This window comes from Phyllobates terribilis, unplaced genomic scaffold, assembly GCF_046119375.1.
Source record: "Phyllobates terribilis strain yellow unplaced genomic scaffold, ASM4611937v1 Scaffold_5__5_contigs__length_657084704, whole genome shotgun sequence".
In the NCBI taxonomy this organism is placed as follows: domain Eukaryota; kingdom Metazoa; phylum Chordata; class Amphibia; order Anura; family Dendrobatidae; genus Phyllobates; species Phyllobates terribilis.
Genome location: NW_027362765.1, coordinates 174,365,307 through 174,387,871, shown reverse-complemented (window position 1 = coordinate 174,387,871; position 22,565 = coordinate 174,365,307). Strand labels below are relative to the sequence as shown.

At 42.3% G+C, this 22,565-nt stretch overlaps 3 protein-coding genes across 10 annotated transcripts in view; 1 reads left to right on the top strand and 2 right to left on the bottom strand.

Annotated features, from left to right (window-relative positions):
* The window catches only part of PNPO (pyridoxamine 5'-phosphate oxidase), a 60,637-nt gene extending 60,291 nt beyond the window's left edge, over positions 1-346 (bottom strand). The window contains exon 1 of the mRNA XM_073683503.1: positions 158-346. Coding sequence (XP_073539604.1) covers positions 158-331 — 174 coding nt within the window. The 5' untranslated portion in view covers positions 332-346. The remainder of the gene's footprint in view (positions 1-157) is intronic.
* LOC141272598 (uncharacterized) lies at positions 178-14,471 on the top strand. Of its 4 annotated transcripts, XM_073683500.1 has the most exons (8): positions 178-407; positions 5,306-5,453; positions 5,534-6,012; positions 7,375-7,445; positions 7,982-8,290; positions 8,419-8,665; positions 10,417-10,735; positions 13,830-14,471. In XM_073683500.1, the coding sequence occupies exons 2-7, from the start codon at positions 5,350-5,352 to the stop codon at positions 10,707-10,709; spliced, it is 1,503 nt and encodes a 500-aa protein (XP_073539601.1). In that variant the 5' UTR covers positions 178-407; positions 5,306-5,349; the 3' UTR covers positions 10,710-10,735; positions 13,830-14,471. The 4 variants fall into 4 exon arrangements, with proteins under 4 accessions (XP_073539601.1, XP_073539603.1, XP_073539602.1 ...); XM_073683502.1 differs by lacking the exon at positions 13,830-14,471 and having other exon boundaries at positions 5,534-5,976; positions 10,417-10,854; XM_073683501.1 differs by lacking the exon at positions 13,830-14,471 and having other exon boundaries at positions 5,534-6,000; positions 10,417-10,854.
* Positions 12,534-22,565, bottom strand: part of SP2 (Sp2 transcription factor) — a 23,909-nt gene continuing 13,877 nt past the window's right edge. For 2 of the 5 annotated variants that reach the window (XM_073683493.1, XM_073683495.1), the window contains exons 5-8: positions 16,069-16,354; positions 15,748-15,922; positions 15,432-15,628; positions 12,537-15,337 (exon numbers count right to left, since the gene is read on the bottom strand). In XM_073683493.1, the coding sequence (XP_073539594.1) occupies positions 15,237-15,337; positions 15,432-15,628; positions 15,748-15,922; positions 16,069-16,354 (759 nt within the window). In that variant the 3' untranslated portion in view covers positions 12,537-15,236. Of the gene's footprint in view, positions 15,338-15,431; positions 15,629-15,747; positions 15,923-16,068; positions 16,355-22,565 lie in introns of all 5 variants that reach the window. The other 3 variants (XM_073683498.1, XM_073683496.1, XM_073683497.1) reach the window with 3 other exon arrangements.

Here is a 22,565-nt window from a genome sequence, read left to right as displayed (position 1 = left end):
TTATCTCGTGGTTCTTCCCTAGTTGTGGCTCACAGAGGCTACCAGCGTACTAGCTCTGCTGGGACCTGTAGTTCCACAACAGCCGGGGATCCACAGGTTGCCTCAGACACCTCCTAATCTTATGCTGATGTCACCAGCCCGGGTCACGACCTTTTACCTCGTTATCACCTCGGTAACTCTTCCGCATGGCCCCGAGATCCATGATGTCACTTCCAGCTCTGCCGCTGACTGCCCGGACAGTGAGTGATACACAGGTAGATGCCAGGAGCCCACGACACACTAACATGCTAGGCTCCAGTAGGAGAAAGGACCTGCGTGATGTCACGGTCATGTGATCAGTCACGTGAGGAGTCAGCGCTGGAGAAGGACAGGAATGGCCGCGCTACTAAACTTCCCAGTGATGTCAGGTAATGAGCCGTGCACACAGGGCAGGATAGAGGAGAGGGGGTCCGCACATCCGCCGCCATATGTAGTGAGGGCTGTGCTGTCAGCAGTGGGGTCGCAGCAGCCTGTACCCGCCCCTGGTGACAGAAGCCCAGCTGTGTCTGCAGAAGAAGGGGTGACTTAGCCTTTACTATAATATCTGCAGCCGGAACATGCTGGGACCTGTAGTCCTCCTAACTATATGACTGCTGATAATACCCTCAGCTCAGAAATGCTGAGACTTATAGTTCTCATCGCAAATACTATACTGACTGCTGATATCCCATAATACTGGGTAATATCTGTAGCCAAGACATGCTGGGACTTCTAGTTCTCTCCGCAGATACTATACTGACTGCTGATAACTGATATCCCATAATAATGGATAATATCTGTAGCTCAGACATGCTGGGACTTCTAGTTCTCTCCACAGATACTATACTGACTGCTGATAACTGATATCCCATAATGATGGATAATATCTGTAGCTCAGACATGCTAGGACTTCTAGTTCTCTCTTCTAACTATACCGACTGCTGATAATATCCTCAGCTCAGAAATGATGAGACTTGTAGTTCTCACCGCAGATACTATACTGACTGCTGCTACTGCTGTTACACCATAATACTGGGTAATATCTGCAGCCCAGACATGCTGGGACTTCTAGCTCTCTCCGCTACTATCCTAACTGTACTGACTGCTGATGTCCCATAGGAATAGATAAAACATGTAGGTCAGACATGCTTGGACTTGTAGTTCTCCTATACTAAGACGACTGTACTGATTGCCGATATGCTATAACTGATAATAACGGAGTCTGGGCATGCTGTAACTTGTAGTTCTCTCCTTATGGAATTGTGAATACTGATATCCTAAAATAACTGATAATAGTTAGAGCCTGGGCATGCTGAGACTTGTTGTTCACTTTTCTTGTACAATGCTGACTGCTGATATCCTATAACAACTGATATCTGGAGCCTGGATGTGCTGAGTCTTGTAGTTCTCTCCTCTGATGGTATCGTGACTGCTGATAGCCTTTAGTAGTGGATAATATCTGCAGTCTGGGCCTGCTTGGTGTCGGTGACAATGCAACATACTTGTAAGTAACAGGGTTTATTATTTTAGAATGATCCCTGTGAACTGTTTGTTTTCTCACATTGGGCCTGGGAATTGCGTCAGAACCCCGAGCTGATGAGGACGGCATCAACACATGCAATTATCCGGACCCAGGCCAGGAGGGGACATCACAGGATGGAGATGAACACAAAAAGACCTGGTCTTAAAATGTGTATAAGGGTCCGTATACAGACCAACTGGCACTAAACGGCCACCAATCAGTGAGCTTTTCCTGATCAGTGGTTGTTTAATAGCCTGTTTACACGGGAAGACCAAAGAAAATGCTACACTGATCAATCTGCAATAGATAAACACTGTATAGTAGATCACTCAGTGCGCATAGGCTGCCATAGTTCTAGGCAGTGCGAGCCGTCATAGGACGATGCTGAGAACCATAAATTTCTCAGTGTAAATTGGACCCTAAAAGTCCATTTATATGGACCAAGCGGTGGCACTAGATGCTTAGTGCACATAGGCTGCATTGTTCTCGTCAGTGTAAGTCCTGCTTACACAGGATGATACACTGCCAAGAATGATTTTTTTTTTTTTTTGTGCTGTGCAAAAAGATGATTTCACTCGATGAACTATCATTTTGCTCGTTTATCGGGTGACCGGCAGCCTGTTTACACCGATTCATAATTGTCAAACGATCGTTTTTAAAAAAGCTTGTTCACCATTATCTGTCAGTGGAAATGCAGCTTAAAAAATTGGATGTCAGTCCTTTCTTGTGGATCAATTGAATTGAAGGTTTGTCCTGGTTTCGGCCTCCCCCAGGCATGGGGTCCCATACACGAGATGTGAGTGTTACATTTCTGGTTTATGTTCTATTTTAAGGGACGTGTTTGCACTTTTCCATTTGTTTTCTTCTTTTTGTATTAATTTAGCATTGTGGCTGTTTTCATCATATTAAACTACATTTCTTAAGTTCTGTCTTGAGTTCTTAAACGAATCCATGTGCTAAGTTTGATTGTGTGGAAAGAAGTGAGAGGTAGGACGGCCGATTTCAGACGTCTTTATGTTCTCATATGTCTGTTTTTTTTCTGTGTGCTAGACCCGTTCTTGGTCCATGTGTCAGTTTTTGCAGTTCTTGTTGCATAAATTTTTCTCTTATTGCATGAAACAAAATTCTTCTCACACCCATAAAACAGTAAAATACGGACAGCTTTCCGATGACATAAGTGTGCTGTTTTTTTTTTTTTTTCAGCCATTGACTTGCATTGGCACGTCTCCGTTTTTTTCCGTATAATCGGTCCTCCAAAATAGACATGAAAACACTTATTGATTGTAATGGGCTCATGATCTATCTGTCAAAATAACAACTGGCACGCACTAAAAATCTGATGTATAAAAGAGCCCTTACAGGAAGGCTTCAGTTCAGGCTCTTTCACGCGTCATTTTTCTTGTACTTGCGCTGTTATTTTTACAGAGAGATCATGGACCCATTACAATGAATTTGCCTTTTCACACTTCCTTTTTTTTGTGGGGGTGCAAAAACAAAATACAGAGACAGGTCCTACTTTAATTTGTGTTGCGGTTCAAACTTGCCACTGCAAGTAAGTGGCCTTGTGAAAAGTAATGGATAGCCCTAATATCATGATACGAGTTATAACATGGATTGTAAAAACGGACCAAAAATGGCTCCAGCACGAACTCATGAGTGAAACCAGCCTAAGGCCGGTTTCACACGTCCGTATATCTCCTGTACCGGAAAAATTGTTACCGGAGATATCAGTGTCCCGTGTGCCGCATTAGGATCAAACGGACAGACACCTGGGAATCAGCGGTACAGTTAGCGCTGTTCCCAGACGCCGGTGCGGAACGCTGCTCTCATGATGGTTCCCTGCCGGCGCTGCGATCAGCACCAGCAGGGACAATGATGAGGGTAGTGGTGTCTGTTCCCAGTGTCCACCTGTGTAAAAATAAGAATAAAGTAATAAAATCCATGTACTCCCCTCTCCTAGGTGTCCCCCTCTGTAATCCACACGACTGCTGCCGAGGAGCCTGGGAGAATGAGCCGCTCCGAAGCTGCTACCCTCATCATTGTCCCTGCTGGTGTTGAACGCAGCACCAGCAGGGAACTATGATGAGGGCAGTGTTCAGCACCGGCACTTGGGAACAGTGCTAACTGTAGCATTGATTCCCAGGCGCAGGTACATGACACACGGGTGTGGTATGTTTTGCTTACCATGTATCCACAAAAAAACTGACTTGTCTCCGTGTGGAGCACACAGACCCACGGTCCGTGAAAACACACTGAGATGTGCACAGACCCATTCATTTGAATGGGTCTGCTTGTGTCAGTCTCTCCAGTACCTGTGGAAACTGTCACCACTCGTACTGGAGATACTGACGTGTGAAAGAGCCCTAAGTTTAAGTGCACACAGCATCTTTTAGACGCTGTCACACCCGCCTTATTTTTGATACAGAAGACAGATCAGGGAAAACCGGCGGTGTTTTTCCCAAAGTACTTTCTTTGGCGTCTTTAGGGTAAGTGCTCACTGTCCAGAGCTGGCTTTAGCCCCCGACTTTCCGGCATAGCCGCACGGCTTCCACTCATTATGCATATAGGCGGCACCATTTTTTTTTTTTCACCTACGGACTTTAATCATAGAGGATAGGTCTATGGGGAAAGCCACATGCGGACCCACAAAAGAAATTGAAATGCTGCAGTCTGAGAAGACACGCCGCAAGTCAGTTTCCGCGGGTGATCCGCAGGTGCACAGAGACGCATAGTGGACATGGGATTTCTAGAACTCCCATCCACTATGCTGTAACATCTGGTCGCTGCGGGTTTGACGCTGCATAACACGCAGCGGCTTCAGATCGTGTGCACATACCCTTTGTGTCATTTTTAAGGCAGCTTTGCCACATGTATTTTTTTTTTCAACTATATGCCTTAAGGATGAGCATGTCACTTCTTTTAACCACTTCAGGGTTTCCAGAACTCTGAAGTTGCTAAAAGATGTGACGCAAGATGGAATGTGTGCACAGCAATGCCCTTTTGACATTGCTGTGCATTTTATGGGGTGCTGTTTTTTATGGAATCTGCCTGTAATAGTGCATATAGTGTAAGAGTGCTAGCTCTTGAACCAAACCTTAGTGGTGGCCATTTTGGCTGATTTGTGCATGTGAGATATACATTGGGGGATTGTAATAATTATAAACAGATTTAGGCTAGGTTTACATTTAAACAGCACTCTGCTCAACGGTTTTGTTGGGCCACTTGAACCTGCCAGAGCAGACTTTGCTTTTTGATGACAGTGGAGGCCAAACGTGATGCCGTGTAGAAGAGCATGTCTCTGCCATCAATCAAGAGGCGGCATCTGTGGGGAGAAGCATGCTCGGGTGCTTACCGAGTATCTTCGGCGTGCTTGTATATTATGTTCGAGTCCCTGTGTCTGCATGATTTATGGCTGTTAGGCAGCCTCAACACATGTGAGGATTGCCTGTCTTACAGCCGTAAATCATGCAGACGCAGGGACTCGAACATAATATACGAGCACGCCGAAGATACTCGGTAAGCACCCAAGCCTGCTCAGTTAAAGGGTTAAACGAGCATGCTCGCTCATCACGAATAGGGAATCCAGACCTAACAGGTTCCCTTTAACAGCATGTGGAATCCAAATAATTCATGAAACAACCTTTTTTACAGATGCGATTTTTATTTTTCCTCTTTGAACCATGTATTGGTCAGTAGCAAACATCATTTTCCAAGGCTGTCTTCTTCATATGATCACAGCTTTCATTTCCCATCTGTCTGTTTCAGGTCACTAAAGTGTATCTTTGCGAAGACCACTCAAGATAAAACAGATGAACCGTTGTGAAGAACCTGAACACAGGCAAGAAGAGTCAGACAGCACGCTCAATAATGTGCCTACACAGGGTCTGCAAGATGGAGCTGCACACACAGGCAGGTAAATGGAAAAGATAAAATGTGGTAGATCTTAGAGATGTTGCCTTTGACCGTAATAATGCTTCTGTCTGGATGTTCTAGATGTTTGTCTTCATCAATATTGCACAAATCCGAAGAGGACTTTTCCACCAGGAAACGTCAGAGAACCTTGAATGGACCTCTGTGCTCGACCACAATTCCTTGGCACCACACTACCACTTTACATGACGTTCAAAGAACTAATGAGCATGATCGGAGTCTTTCAAACAGAGACGCAGGATGTCTCCAAGGTCCTAGTGGACACCACTGGAGTGCACGGTCAGGAAGCCGGGTTACTGTGCTATATTCAGAGTTAGCGCGGGAGCTTGAGGCACAGATTGCAGAACTGCATCAAATTTTGACTTCTCGAGATGAAGCTGCTGAAGTGCAGGAATGGAGAATCCAAGAACTGGAGAAAGAGAATCAAGAACTAAGAAGGCATGTTCAGACATTGGAGGAGCAGAATGATGCCTTGTCTCGTAGAGGAATCTGTGCAATAAAAGAAGGTGATCGTCTCATGGGACCAGATGGTCAGTCTGTGGGTGAGAGGTCTTTAAAATCAGCAAATATATGAATTTATTTCATACTCCTTAAAGTATAACCACCTTTTTAGAGTAAGTTGTCCTGTGTGTGTACGTGAGGTCATACCCATACATATGACTTGTATCCTGCAGCCTTAAGGCACTAGGAGCCACAGCAGCTTCTTTTTGGTGCTCTGCCCTTTTCTCCTCTCCATAGCTTTCTCTAGGCAGCAGCTGTAATTTGATCCCTCACTGAAGATGGATTATAGCTTCACTGATACTGTTGATGTATGACAAGAAAAAAGTGTAGTTGCTCTATTAATGGAAAAGAGCAAATAAAACTGTATTGTAGGGTAATCTATGAATTTGAATTTCCCCAAAAATGTTAATTGTCTTGTGTTGATTAGTCAATGGAGAGTATGTGTGAAAATCTCATTCATGTGTATTGAGCTGAACCTTGTTGCTATTCTACACAAAATGTGCATTAACTCCACCATGTCTTAAACGAGTTGTCCGCCTTTAGGCTACAAGTCGGCAGTCACTCAACGTGACTGCAGACTTGTGAATCCTCACATCACATGTGCTGTAAAGATCCTCTAGTGGCGATGGAGTGACCACAAGTATGCGGTAACATGCCAACTAGATGTGCACGGCCTCGCTCAGTGCAAGTGTATTGAGCCAGGCTGGACACGTCTAGTCGGAATGTTGCTGAAAGTATTCAAATTGCATACTTGTGCTCACATGACCGCTCACTCACGGTGTTTGAGAATCCTCACAGCGCGTAGTACGCACAATGTGAGGATTAACAAGTCTGCAGTCGTATAGTGACTACAGACTTGTATCCTAAGGCAGGACAACTCCTTTAATGTGGTATAAGGAGGAGAATTTACACTTCTAGCACTTGGGTTACATGGGTGTTTCCTTTGTGTTTCAATTCAAGTAACAAAAAGGTACTATTACACGATTAACACAGACAACTTTTACTCAATTGCAGGGGGGAAACCTGAAAATTGTAAAAAATTATTATGGTGTCCTTATTTAGGCTTCATTTTACCATCCATTTGAGGGTCAGAACACTGGGGCTTCTGGGGTTAAGTTAAAATGAAAATTGAAGTGCTATAGAATTATATGGGAATTATGTCATGAACCCAGTTCAACTCGCTGTGCTAACGTGGGGTCCAGGTCTCTGAGATGTAATGCAGATTCTAACAAAAATGGTCGTTACAGCTGTTAAGTGCAGACTCACAGAGAGAATAGCAGAACTAGGGTACAAACCACTGCTCCTAAAATAAAAAAAACATAGGATTTTCCTTCATATTAATCCTTTATTTGGCTTGGAAAAGAATTCAGATATTGAAAAACACATATTTGTTTACTTTTCAGTGGTCAGTGACTGCAATGTCTCCTTCTTGAAAAACTTGGCAGGATTTCTGGAGACAAATTCAGAATCACAGGTATTTAAAATTCTCAAATCCAAGTTGCCATTCCAGTTAAAGTGGATCTGTTACTAGATAAAGGCTGGTGTAATTATTATTATTATTATTATTATTTTTTTTTTAAATCATATTTAGGCTGTATAATCTTTTTAAATCTTTTTTTGCCCACCTAGCCTGATTGATCAGGTTATGATGAGACAGGAAATCTTTCAAAAAGGATCATGCAGCCATTTTAACATCAATATTAAAAATGCTTACACCAGCCTCATCCGGTCTAGGGTAAGTACTTTGAATACCAACATTAAAATGGTTGTTCAGAGATTTTTGAAAGCTTATCTGATCATAAAATGAGAAATTGCCAATCAGGCTAAGTGGGTTGAGAATGAGTTTACATTTAAAAGAGGATGATGCAGCCATTCGTACATGGGTTTTCAAAGTAAGTACACCACCCTCATGTCCAATAGAACTATTTAAGAACGTATACAGTTTGTATTGTGAAATCTGGTGACAGATCTCTGTTACATGGTACAGTTTAAAAATGGTCTTTTTTCTAGCCCTCCCCTCCTCGAGCTTCATCTACCCCTGTTCAGTTGAGTGAAAGCAAGCTTCCCTCAGCAGAAAGAGTGGCATCCCCTATTCCACCACAAACACCAGAGCCTGACCATTCAAATCCACCAAATGAAGTGACCAGCACCCCTGCAGATGGCATGCTGCGGGTCACCGGGGTGACAAGTGGCTTCCAATACTGGATGAAGATGGATGATGGTGGAGAGAACACAATACCTGAATCTTGTGTGTTATGGGAGGAACCTTTACAAGAAATATTGCCAGACGGGACTCCAGCATGGGCTTCGCCAATAGAGGTGTATATATATATATATATATAATTTGTAAAGCCCCACTCTCTAGCTCCTTGGTCTGCAAACGTACCAAATTATGTATTCTTATAAGTATAATGTGGGAGTTTAATTTGTGTCTTCTCTATGTTTAGAGTAATGGACGTCCTAAACTGGAGCTGGTGCCAGCATCTGGCGTGTATATCACATACCAGCAGCTAGAGGACCTCTCTCTCATTCCACCAGATAAACCCAAGCTAATGACCCGGCGTCTACTGGATTACTTCTTCTCTAGGGAGACCCTGGCGCGATCTTCTGCCACAGGACAGCGGATTGCACATAATAATACCACCATGGAAAAACCCCTACGTTTGCCCGATACAGTGGTAACTGCTATCAAAGGTGAGGGGCCCCCCGCATGTTAAAGAGGTCCTCTGCAATTATTTAGTAGTTATTTTAGTATTTAAAGTTGTGAAACACTGTACATTTGTTTGCTATTTACTGAGCTATCTTGAACTGTGTATGGTCGGTTAAATACTTGCATATACACAGTTGATTATGACTGTTACAGCATACCAGCCCTTTCACACAAAACCTACAAAACAACATGGTCTTCCTACCTTCATCCCCTCAAAATCTTTTTATACATACTCTATTCTAACATGTCCAGGAACTGTCCACATTTTCTTGCTTTTTTAACTCGCCATCTCTATTTAACTAGTGGATCCTCTTCAGTATTCTGCCAGCACTACAGGTGTAGGAACTTCATTTTCTTCATTTCTTAGCAGGCTTGCGTCTGTCTTTGCCTGCTCCCACTTGAAAGCCCACCACTCTGTTATGTCTATATGTAGTGTAAGGCCACGGGCCCACTATCAGTATTTGGTCAGTATTTTTTCTCAGGAGTGGGTGATAAATGCAGAATTGGTGACTTGTTTCAATTATACCTTTTCTCTGATTGTTTCTCACCTGGTTTTGGCTCCCACTCCTGAGAAAAAATACGGATACTGACCAAATACTGGTAGTGGGGCCGTGGCCTAACAGACAGGAGAGCAGGAGCATAGATGAAGATCTGCCCCCATTACCTGTAATCTGTCTCAACAGCTAGAGAGGGATAAAACTTGACAAAAGTCAGCAAGGTAGACCGAAAGACGCCTAGTGGCCAGCACTCTAAAGTGATTTTTTTTTCAGGGGTGAGACAACATAATTTATAAATTTGTGATTGGTGATGATGTCTAAAAGTACGGTGACAATTTGCCTTTTGTTGGTCTGGCACACTTAGCCTGTGCTGTATATTTTCGCCACAGGTCGTGTATGGAGTGGGCTGAGGAATTGCACTTGTTCTATACCGGGCAGATGCCAAAGCTTGCTCTGATTGTCAGCAGCATTTAATTAAACAGCAGTGATCACTGAATAAATATATTGTCTGATGATGTGCGCATGCACCAGCTGCAATCCGCACACGGTCACGGGTAACTGAAGGGTCACCATGGCAGACAGGAACTTACTGAAGGCTGCGTCAGTGCCATCTTTGTCTTGATTTGAAATCCAGCCCATCATAGAACCGTAATTTCACTGTATACTGTAATATTGGTTTACGTTCAAGGGGGCTAAAAGATAAATAATAATAAGTTTAGAAATTACTCAAAAAAACGTTTAATCCCCTTTTTCCTAGTTCAAAAATACATAAAAAAAAATTGGTATGGTCAAAGCCATAAAAATACCGATCTATCAAAATATTTTTTTTTAAAACTATGTATCAAAAGCTAAACTCTTTCCATTTTTTTAATAGTACATAAGATAAAATGAATAGGCTCATTCAAGACCAATTGTCCCAACAAGAAAACAAGCTCTCATAGGACTGTCGACAAAACTAAAAAAGTTATGGTTCTTGGAAAATAAAAAGGACGAAAAAAACAGAAAATCTGGTCTTTAAGAGGTTCAACATGTATTGGAGAAAAACAAAACGGGACAATACATCCTTTTTTTGGGGTGGGGTGTGGGTTTGTCTTTTTCAGCTTTTACATTTCTAAGCTTCTGAAAAAATCTAACTGGATCCAATGCGGTAACATAAAACACACAACTTCACAAAGTACATTTAAATCTGTTAGATCATTGCTAAATGTACTTTTATATTCTCCTTCTTTCTTTTCCAGCCTATGTAACAAGAGCTTGTGGCCGTGGCTGTAACTTCAATGCAGTTATAAACAGTAAATGTGGCACATCTCGAAGGGCCGTGAAAAAGATGTCCATACGTATCGACTGGACTGAAGGAGGCACTAAACACTGCCCCAAACCTATATCCAAACCAGCAGCTCAGAGGCTACAGTCTGCCAATGATAAGGCAACAGTCACTGGAACAAAGGCCACAGAGAGATTAATCACAGAGGACGTGCCACAGGACAAAGTTACAGATGATCAGACAACCAATTGTAAAACGCTGTTTTAAACTACCTGATAAAGGACATTATAAAGGTATCCAAAGCAACCTTTGCTGCAGTGACCAGAGGTGACACAAACTGACTGGAGGCATTAATATGCATGTTCCTTTGATGTCTGTAAATTTAACACAAATAAAATTGGTTGATTTGTAAGTTTGACTATAATGGCTACATAATTGCATTTAGTATAACAAAAGAATTTGGCACAAAGTGACACCTTGTCCATTTTATGCAGCAAAAAAGACACTGCAATTGGATTGGTCACTAGATTTTACAATACAAACTGCAAACATTATTACATACACACGTGGTCAAAATTGTTGGTAACCCTCGTTTAATGACAGAAAAACCCACAATGGTCACAAAAATAACTTGAATCTGACAACAGTAATAATAAATTAAAAATCTATGAAAATGAACATATGAAAGTCAGACATTGCTTTTCAACCCTGATTCCACAGAATTTAAAAAAAAATTAAACTCATGAAATAGGCCTGACAGAAATGATGGTACTCTTAACTTAATATTTTGTTAGACAACCTTTTGAGGCAATCACTGCAATCAAACAATTCCTGTAACTGTCAATGAGACTTCTGCACCTCTCGACAGGTATTTTGGCCCACTCCTCATGAGCAAACTGCTCCAGTTGTCTCGTGTTTGAAGGTTGCCTTTTCCAGACGGCATGTTTCAGCTCTTAGGATGCTCTAAAGATGCTCAATAGGATTTAGGTCAGGGCTCATAGAAGGCCACTTCAGAATAGTCCAATGTTTTCCTCTTAGCCATTCTTGGGTGTTTTTAGCTGTGTGTTTTGGGTCATTATCCAGTTGCAAGACCCATGACCTGCGACCGAGAACAAGCTTTCTGATACTGGGCAGCACATTTCTCTCCTTGATAGTCTTGAGATTTCATTGTACCCTGCACAGATTCAGGACACCCTGTGCCAGATGCAGCTAAGCAGCCCCAGAACATGACAGAGCCTCCTCCATGTTTCACAGTAGGGACAGTGTTCTTGATATGCTTCATTTTTCCGTCTGTGAACATAGAGCTGATGTGCCTTGCCAAAAACTTCCATTTTTGCCTCATCTGTCCATAGGACATTCTCCCAGAAGCTTTATGGCTCGTCAACATGTAGTTTGGCAAATTCCAGTCTGGCTTTAAGATTTTTTTTTTTCAACAATGGTTTTCTCCTTGGTCGTCTCCCATGAAGTCCACTTTGGATCAAACAATGACGGATGGTGCGATCTGACACTGATTTTCCTTGAGCTTGAAGTTCGCCTTTAATCGCTTTAGAAGTTTTCCTGGGCTCTTTTGTTACCATTCGTATTATCAGTCTCTTTCATTTGTCATCAATTTTCCTCCTGTGGCCACGTCCAGGGAGGTTGGCTACAGTCCCATGGATCTTAAATTTCTGAATAATATGTGCAACTGTAGTCACAGGAACATCAAGCTGCTTGGAGATGGTCTTCTAACCTTTACCTTTAACATGCTTGTCTATAATTTTCTTTCTAATCTCCTGAGACAACTCTTTCCTTTGCTTCCTCTGGTCCATGTTGAGTGTGGTACACACCATGTCACTAAACAGCACCAGTGAGTATCTGTAGCCCTATATACAGGCCCACTGACTGATTACAAGATTGTGTAGACACCTGTGATGCTAATTAGTGGACACAACTTGATTTAACATGTCCCTTTTGTCACATTATTTTCAGGGGTACCATCATTTCTGTCCAGGCCTATTTTATGAGTTTCATTTTTTTTTTTAAATTCTGTGGAAGCAGGGTTGAAAAGCAATGTCTGACTTTCATTTGTTCATTTTCATATATTTTTAATTTATTATTACTTTTGTCAGATTCAAGTTATTTCTGTGACCATTGTGTTTTTTTTTTTTTTCATTAAACGAAAACCAGACCTGACTAGACTGACGTACTTGCTTTGGAAGTCTGTGTCAGAATGGCTCTAAAATACTTTTGCGAATGTAAACCCAATATCCCCCATGATGCCGACTGACAGCTCCTGAGGGCTCTCACTCTTTAGTTTGGCTCATAAACACTCATTATAATATTTGGATTATACAGCCTTTCTCTGGTGTTTACAAAGTATATACACCAGGCTCATCAGGTCTAAGATCCATTTTATAATGTATGGCGAAATCTGTATTGTGAAATCTGCAGACATAAACAATTTCAGCATAAATGTCAAAAGCAACCCTCCACCCTGGGACTGAAGAGTGAAATATATCTCATGTATACTCACCCTACCTGCTGCCCTTCGTTTGGTTCTTATTTCCTCCTGGTTCCAAGATGGCAGCTGTAGTGGCATGGGGATTTCAATCGTAAATCTAAACCACTCCTCCCTACCTTTCCTATGGTATAGCACAGAAAAAGCAGAGATGTGGTTTGGACCTGCCACTGTAGTGGCATCTTGGTAACGGGAGGAAAGGAATGCAGAAGAGTCAGTGAAAGCCAAATGGAGGGCAGCAGTAAGGCTCCGTTCCTACAATGAGTTTTTGGAGAGCATTTTAGAAAAAAACACAAGTGACCTATTTTACTTAATAGGTGCAGAAAATCTGCAACATCAAAAGCCGATTGTGGGGAACGTAGCCTTAGGCCACGTTCACATGTTCAGTATTTTACCTCGATTTGTAAGCCAAAACAAGTAGTGGGTGAAAAATGCAGAAGTGATGCACACGTTATTATACATTTTCTTTAATTGTTCCACTCCTGGCCTTAGGGTGACTATACTTGAGAAATGTAGTCAGTCTTGGGGGTGGAGCTGGGGGTGGCGGGGGAAAAAAAATCACTCTTAAACTCTCCTGGATCACTCCAAAATCATCCTTCTTGGAATTTGATCACTAGTATAACTGTGGATACATTTTTAGTGATATATTATTTATTTTTTATAAGATTTTGTCTACCTGTAACCACGACCCGTACAAAAAAAATAAATAAAATTGCATGGCTTTTGCCATTATATATACAAACTGCCAGCCAGCCCCCTACATTACCCCTATGCCAACCTTTTAGTGTTATGAACAGCTATGATCCCTGGACTTGAGAAGAACATATCTCTGTAAAAAGCAAATTATTCTGTTTGAAAGGAAAATCAATCAAAACCTTTTTCTTTCATAGTTGCACATGAGAAGATCACGTTGGTGAACTCTGAACCCAGGCTGCCGCTCATTTCCTGACATACTTCATTTTGGCAGCATTTGTTTGGATTTCTGCAGTCCCTATGTAAGCATGAGACTGGCTTAGAAATTTCTGCTACTTGTGAACATAACAAGAAGGGATTACCCCCGACTAAATATGATTGTTCCACTTCGTTCAGGACTAAGGAGGTAAGGAGTCTGACATAGGGCTTCAAAGATAATAAGTACACCCCCAGTCAGGCCGCGTACTAGGCATAACAGGTTCATTTTGCCTGGAGTGTTGCTTTAAACTTGTCTGATACTACTCAGATTTTTGGACTACTGCCTTACATTCACATCCCTGTGTAATAGAGATAAGGAACACTCCACCATGGATTGCATTTAAAGCATTCTTACTTTATTTAGCCTAAACAAGAGTTAAGCATCAGGATTACGGCAGCTCTGCGGCTAAAGAGGAGAAGGGAAATGGTGTCTGGACCTCAAATATAATAGTTTTGTAACAATTAGCCAAAAATAAACTCCATGATAGGTTCACTTTAAGAAACAAAGTAGTACTCAGCAATTACTAAGGGGTAAAACTGCACATTTCAATTAGAAAGGAACATTCATGTGTCAGTGAGTTATATATATATTTTCTGTTCATGACAAGGACTTAAGGGAAAAATAAAGACGTTGTCGAAGCTTGCACCCGTTATATAATGTGATCATGTTAAATCCCCTCTTTTATTTAAATTATTTATCTGGTTGATCGCTAAAAATGCAAATACAACATACGTCATAGAGACTGTGACGAGAAAGGAACAATGATTTTCTGGTATAAATAGAAGAAAATACACTGGCTCTATACTATGGAAAGCTGTGGAAATTCCTGTCCTGGCAACAGGTATGAATGCAAGACTAGCGCAACTATAATTGAAGCTCTTACACTTAAGAATATTGGAAGAGGGGAGATATTAAGGCACCTTCCTATAGGGAGAGAGCAGTGCAAACATGGGAATGTTCGGCCAAGCCCAACAGCATGGGGTCAGGTAATGTATGCAGGCTCTCCCCCCAGCAAAATCCTTCATGTTCCAACAGCAATAGTAAATCCTATGCTGAAAAGTGCTGAGATACACAAAGCGGATGTGTAGTCCAGACGTGGACACCTTGTTCTCAGTACAGAACTCTAGGTGGTCTTGAAAACTCTACCATTTGCTTGCTGGGGACACACCAGCAGTATGATGACTTCTACAGAGTGGTGACGATTACTACTAGCGTGATTGGGCTTGGAGTCCTACACACAGGACAATGATTCAGGGTAGCCCAAACGTATCTGGAGAAGTTCCAACTTAGAACACAATGGCATCATTTTTAGGTTCCCACAGAGTTAAGTTGGTTTCCACTTGCATTACAGCTTCTTTGGCGCGAGGTGTGTCTTGAAGTGCTTGCTGACATGGTCGCTGCGTGTGAACCTCTTCTGACAGTGAGGGCATTCAAAGCGCTTGTCACCTGTGCAGGGACAGCAGAGTAAAATCAGTATACATGTCATACATGTGGGACAGAGTGCCTTACACGTGCATGCGTGCATACATGCGCCACACACCTGTGTGAGTGCGTGCGTGCCTTTGCAGCTCATCGCTGCGGGTGAACCTTTTTGTACAGAATCCCCAGTTGCACACGAATGGCCTCTCCCCGGTGTGCAGCCGAACGTGGGCTCTCAAGAGTGAAGTCTTGCGAAACGTTCTCCCGCATTCAGGGATGTGACACACGTGCCTCTTCCTGCCAGGGGGGCCCCACCTGCTGAGAGGGAGAGAGTGTCTCTCCTCAGCACAATAATCCCTCCGTCAACCCCTTCCCACCCGTGCCCCTTATTTAACTAGCCTCACACAACTTCATCTGCACTTAGTGAACACTCTCACCCCTTCTCCCCGTCCTTGCAGTTTGGACAAGTACAGGCCACCCTCCTCCTCTTCTCTCCTGGCTGTAGATCCCCAGACAAGGCCTGTTCCATCTGTAGCTGTATCTGGGAAGGGCTGAGGCCACTGATGGCAACGTTATTACTGGACACGTTCTGCACACTGATTTGCTGCTGCCCTGATTGGATACACAAACACAAGGGTGTGTTGATTCATTTAATAGAAGGATAATCAAGCAAATTGTATTAATGTGTTAAATGTTCGGGAGGCAAGGGCAGTAGCTTAGCTTTTTGCTTGGCTACATATTCACATTGGGATATACACCTGCAGCATTGGTGATGGTAACAGGTACTCCTTGCACTGGGACGCCATTAATACTGATAGTCTGGATGCCTTGGGCAGTGGCTGAAAGCTGTGCTGTATTCAGGTTAATGACGCTCCCTGCTGGGGCAATTTTGGCTAAGGACCGCTCTTTGCGATTAACATTCTTCTTAGTGGGAGTAACAGATAGTGTTGATAATGAACCTGTGCCTCCCATGGTGCATGGCTGAGGAGCAGACTCCTGCAACATCACTGCTTGGACATCTCCTGCTGAAGTACGAAAGTAGATCTGTAAAAGAAAGAAGTTTACAAAAAACTGTAGAAATCACACAAGGCAAAAAATAGGGACTTGACCCTCATTTAAAGAGGACCTGTCAGCAGGTCAAAAGTGTTCAGTGTTTGTTCTTATTCTATTCCCACTGTCTCCTCGAGTACATCGGTTTGTGTTTTTCTTAAAATCCACCCTATGGTTGCAGAGATATAGGCCTTTTTATTCAGTGTCAATTGTTATGGTCTTTACAAAGGGGAGTGGCTTACAGGGTTCTCTGGGGGTGTCTAAGCTACTCTGCAGTATTTCCTGTGAGCACCTCCCACTTGTAAAGAACATAAAACTTAGTACTATGTAAAGGGGGCATATCTCTGGAACCGTATGGTGGATTTAAAAACAAAATAGAAAAACGGAACACTCAGGGGAACAGCGGGAATAATATGAGAGCAAAAACTGGCTACTTTAGACGTGATGACAGGTCCTCTACACCAAATTTTTCTTTAAGGAACACTAGTAGGAGATTATAATTGGTTTACCATTTAAATATGCAGAACATGTTGAACATTAATAAAACAAAAAACCCTGGGATTTCTATGTACACTGGCTGCAAGGTGGCAGGGATTTTACAGTCCTGTATACAGAATGGCATGTTTGGAGACAATCCAGTAGAATCAATATTTGTTAAAGGAGATGTCTGGAGACATGAAAGTTATGGGGATGTTTTGCAAGTAGAAAATAATTGATCTTACTAATATACAACTTAAATTAGCACTGATGTCAGGCGCCTCCTACCATCCCTCAGAGAGCAGCATGTGGGGGCTGGCTATCAGGCTAGCTCACTAGCAAGGCCAGCCCTCTTCTCCAACACATGCAGAGAAACTGGCTTAGATTATTACAATTATTTGTGCCTGATATCCAACACTATTTATCACATGCTGACACGGGAGGGAAGGGGATTCTGGGCCCCTCTCGAAAAAAACGAAGAAGAACTTCATTATGAAATCAAAGTCAAATTGTAATTAAAGTATTATAGTAAGTTCCAGGGCTGTGGAGTCGGTAAGCCAAACCTCCGACTCCTCAATTTCCATGCCACCGACTCCCTCATACATGGCTCATGCTTAAAGGGGTATTCCCATCTCCAAGATCCTATCCCAATATGTAGTAGGTGTAATAATAATAATATTAGCAAATATCTCCAATTAGAAATGTAGTATAGTTTTTCTGTTTCGCTACGTCTCTTTCCTCATGTGCAGGGCATTGCAGAACCTTAAGTATCCATGGCTACGACCACTAGGAACTAGCTAACTAACGGTCACTGTATCAGTGGTCATAACCATGGATTCCTAAGGTCCTACAATGCCTGCACGTGAGGAAAGCGACGTAGCAAATCAGAAAAACTATACTACATTTCTAATTGGAGGTATTTGCTAATATTATTATCATTACTACACCTACTACATATTGGGATAGGATCTTGGAGATAGGAATACCCCTTTAAGTGATAATTGTACAGTAGCACAGATTCATCTCAGCTAAAAGTCTAGACCCTTAGATCAGGAATAGGACAGACATTTATAGGACATTTCATAACTTTCCCAAATTCTTATGAAAAAATATTCCCCACAAACTGCATTGAACTACTGTACCCAATTTATTATATATTCTAGGAGTTGTAGTCGGTCCATTTTATGCCGACTCCACAGCCCTGATAAAGACATGAACTTACCATAGAACCCCAAAGCTTTGGATGCGGGTTGACTACAAGTGCAATTTCTGCCAGTTTTTTTGAGTCAAAACCAGAATTGGGTTAAAGCAAACCCTGAAAATATAAAAAGGAGACTTCTTCTCTTTCCTTCTGGAACAATTTTTACCTTTGGCTAAAATCTGCAGCACAAACTGCATGCATGATCCCAGCTTGAGGCTATGTGCACACGACATCTCTGTTCCACCGGCGGAGCTGCCGAGGTTCTCTAGGCAAAGCCGTTTCAGGAAACTACGAGCGGTATTTTTCCTGAGGAGATGTTGCTGGCGGAATCTTTTCTTTGTGTTTTACATTATAATAGATAAGAATAAACAGGTTGCTTATTTTAACTGCGTTTCTGAACCCTGAAGCAGTTAAAAGACTAAAAACACGCACAGCAGTGTCGTTTTTACATTGCTGTGCACTATGATCATTTCTAGAGGCGGGTTTTCAGTGCAGACGGAATGCACCTGAAAAAGATGTTGTGTGCACATATCCTAAGGGTACTTTCACATTGCGTTTCTGCACCCGTTCGGTGTCCCCTATCAGAGTTCACGTCTGAATCCCCAGCAAAACGGGGTTCGGACGTATGCACGGACAGGGCCACAGACTGTAATGGTGACGGCAGAGTGAACATGTGCTGTGACGTGCATCATTTTCGGGAGTGTACCGAACGGGAGCAGAAACACAATGTGAAAGCACCCTTATGAGTAACCAAACAAACAGCCCTCCCCTAGGTAAAGAAATGACAGCCTGTGCTTTGCAAGGGAGTACAATTCTAGATGAGGTAAGGTCTGGGAGACAAAGGGGAATTCTTATCTCAGGCATTGATGAAATGTCTATAATGTCTACTAGGCTATGTTCACATGTCCAGTAATCATCCTTTGCTGTTGGATCAGTTTTTTGTCTGCTTGAAAAAAACTGATTTCAACTGGATCCGTTTTTTTAACATTGAAGTGTATGGAAAACGGATCCGTTATATAGCCTTCCATTGTTATCTCATTTGAAAAGGACCTGTTTTTGCTTACTGGAGATGTAAAAATAAATATTTATCATATATGGTACTAGTGGACATATTAACTTTCAAGTAATGGTTCATATGAAACTGATCCAGTAAGCAAAAAACTGATTCTTTTCAAATGGGAGCAAAACGGATGGCTGTTTAATGGATCTCTATTCCATAGACTTCAATGTTAAAAAACAGGATCCAGTTGAAATCATTTTTTTTCAACGGGACAAAAAAGTTGTGTCTGCACAACTTTTTTTGTCAATGGATTGCTACTGGATGTGTGAACATAGCCTTAGATGCAGATCCCACCTCTATTCAGTTAGCGTTAGATTCAGATGGGTTGTTGCAGATGTGAGGATCCCAAATGTGCAAAGTTTTTGTTTATCTTACATAATAGGACACTGCTTAATGGGAAAAAAGTAGCATTTCTTGTGTTGACCATTATGTTGACAGGCATTAGACCACTAGCAGAATCAAATGTACAAAAATGGGGACTCAAAGAGAACCTGTCAGCACGATTTTGTAATGTAAAGACATGGCTGTAATGGTGCAGTAATACAAATGAAATTGAAGTAATCTGCTTTGTTGTTTTTCTGTAATCAGCATTTGAAGTTTTCTGTTAATCATATTTCGGTGCACAGGGGCCGAACTGTGCACTGGGTCTTCTCCTCCCTGCGATTCCCAGCCCCTCCGGTCTGTGAATGACAGGTCACTTCTTTTTCAGTGACCTGCCTCCTCTGTTTGAAATCTCCTCTTAAAGCACCACTCCAATATTTTTTTTATTGCACCGATGGAGTGGTGCTTTAAATGTAAGCCCTGTCTCATACTCGCCTTCTGGCGTTTTCATCTGTTTTCGCCATCAGTCTCTGGCGAAAAGTGACCTACCCCGCAGCTCCAGTGTTTCATGGAGCTGCACAGAGGTCACTTTTCAATACAAGTTTCTGAAAGCCTCGTTCTGTCTCTCATAGACTTGCATTGCGCTTTTGTAACGTAGCTTCTGACTTCCGGAGCGGCACAAAAAAACTGTGAAGACGCCGGAGGGTGAGTATATGACAGGCGCAGGGGACTTAGATTTAAAGCGCCACTCCAGCGCTGAAAAAAAACCAACAAATGCTGGAGTGGTGCTTTAAAATAAAGGGGGCAGGCGGAGTGGCAGAGTATCACAGACAGGGAGGAGAAGACACAGTGCACTGAAATCTAACTAGCAGAAAACTTCAAATGGTGATTAAAGAAGAATCCCAAAGCGGATTTCTTCACCAAAGGTATCAATATAATCATTATTACTGTCACGTCTTTACATCACAAAATCGTGCTGTCAGATTCTATTCAACTAAACCACAGTTTCTGCAGTCAGCCATAGCTCGCCTGTGATCACGTTATGAGGTGCTGATTGTTACAGTGCTTTATCATTCCCTCTATGCCAAAACGTTGCAAAATTTGAGTCTTTGTGCAAAACAATTTCAACTTATTTCCCTTTTGTGTTGGTCCTGACACTTAGCAAAAGGTAACAGTCAACCACCAAGCAACAAATTCACTATAAAGGCCAAGGCCCCACTATCAGTATTGGGTCAGTATTTTTTCTCAGGAGTGGGAGCCAAAACCAGGAGTGGGTGATAAATGCAGAATTGGTGACTTGTTTCTATTATACCTTTTCTCTGATTGTTCCTCCTCACCTGGTTTTGGCTCCCACTCCTGGGAAAAAATACTGATCGAATACTGACCAAATACGGATAGTGGGGAATACTGATAGTGGGCCGTGACCTTAAATGGAGAAAGCACTGCCCCACATAGTAGACTTGACTAAATACTGATAGTGGGGCTGTGGCCTAATGAACAGAAGCAAAATAGTGTACATTGTCACTTAAACTTAACCTATTAATAAATTTGGTGCTCCCTATTCAAGCAAGCGTTGGGTTCAAGAATGGTGTATTGTTTCGATAGCCATGATAAATTCTTCTCTATGTGGTTAGTTACCTTTCTGGTAAAAGAGTCACAAATCTAATCACATGAGCGGGACAAACGCTAAACAACTCTTTTTCAAATCAGGAGCCAAAAAGGTTGGTCAGAGGCGGCAATAGCGCCCCTTTGCTTTCACTACACAGCTTAGTGTTGCGCCTCCATAGCGCTGCTTTCAGAAGTCTTAACATCACAATAACAATCTGAAGGCCCTTTTCTAAGTCCCAAAACGTCCCTGCTTTTGTTGCATTGCCTTAATAAAATATACATCACGCATTTTAGAGTGCAGAGTATCTAATTACCTTTGCTTATTGTTATTAGGTCATCTAAAAAAAATTAAAACAGAGCTCGTCTTCCCATAAATTTTTTTAAAGGGAACCCGTAAACAGAAAAAAACGCTATTAACCTACAGATATGAGGTTAATCTGCAGGTTAATAGTGTTATTATGCTGCCCAGCACCAGCAATTAGCCAAATGCTAATGGAGAAAATTTACTTTATTCCCCCGGCAGCGTTTGACTTCCAGTCATGGGGTAGCGCGGGTTCAGTCACCGCTCTGAGTATAGAGAGCAGCAGGCGTAACCGCGCCCCTGACTGTCAGCCGGCCCTAATGCAGAGCCAGAGTCAGTCAGTGCAAGTAAGGGCTTGGCTTCCCTTTTCTTTGAGCTGGACATTACCCTTGTACAGTGGGTACAGAAAGTATTCAGAGCCCTTTAAATTTTTTACTCTTTGTTTCATTGCAGCCGTTTGGTAAATTCTAAAAAGTTCATTTTTTTCTCATTAAAGTACACGCTGCACCCCATCTTGACTGAAAAAAAACAGAAATGTAGAAATTTTTGCAAATTTATTTAAAAAAGAAAAACTGAAATATCACATGGTGATAAGTATTCAGAACCTTTTCTCAGTATTGAGTAGAAGCACCCTTTTGAGCTAGTATAGCCATGAGTCTTCTTGGGAATGATGCAACAAGTTTTTCACACCTGGATTTGGGGATCCTCTGCCATTCTTCCTTGCAGATCCTCTCTAGTTCCGTCAGGTTGGATGGTGAACGTTGGTGGACAGCCATTTTCAGGTCTCTCCAGAGATGCTCAATTGGGTTTAGGTCAGGGCTCTGGCTGGGCCAGTCAAGAATGGTCAGAGTTGTTCTGAAGCCACTCCTTTGTTATTTTAGCTGTGTGCATAGGGTCATTGTCTTGTTGGAAGGTGAACCTTCGGCCAAGTCTGAGGTCTAGAGCACTCTGGAAGAGGTTCTCATCCAGGATATCTCTGTACTGACTGCATTCATGTTTCCTTCAATTGCAACCAGTCTTCCTTCCCCTGCAGCTGAAAAACACCCCCATAGCATGATCCTGCCTCCACCATGTTTCACTGTTGGGATTGTATTGGGCAGGTGATGAGCAGTGCCTGGTTTTCTCCACACATACCGCTTAGAATTATCACCAAAAAGTTCTATGTTCGTCTCATCAGACCAGAGAATCTTATTTCTCATAGTCTGGGAGTCCTTCATGTGTTTTTGAGCAAACTCTA

What these genes read in the sequence shown, in the direction of transcription:
- LOC141272598 (XM_073683500.1), top strand. Translation starts at nt 5,350, where the DNA reads ATGAACCGTTGTGAAGAACCTGAACACAGGCAAGAAGAGTCAGACAGC. An exon ending in GGAGCTGCACACACAGGCAG is followed by an intron (nt 5,454 to 5,533) that starts GTAAATGGAAAA and finishes TGGATGTTCTAG; the next exon opens with ATGTTTGTCTTCATCAATAT. An exon ending in AGTGGTAACTGCTATCAAAG is followed by an intron (nt 8,666 to 10,416) that starts GTGAGGGGCCCC and finishes TTTCTTTTCCAG; the next exon opens with CCTATGTAACAAGAGCTTGT.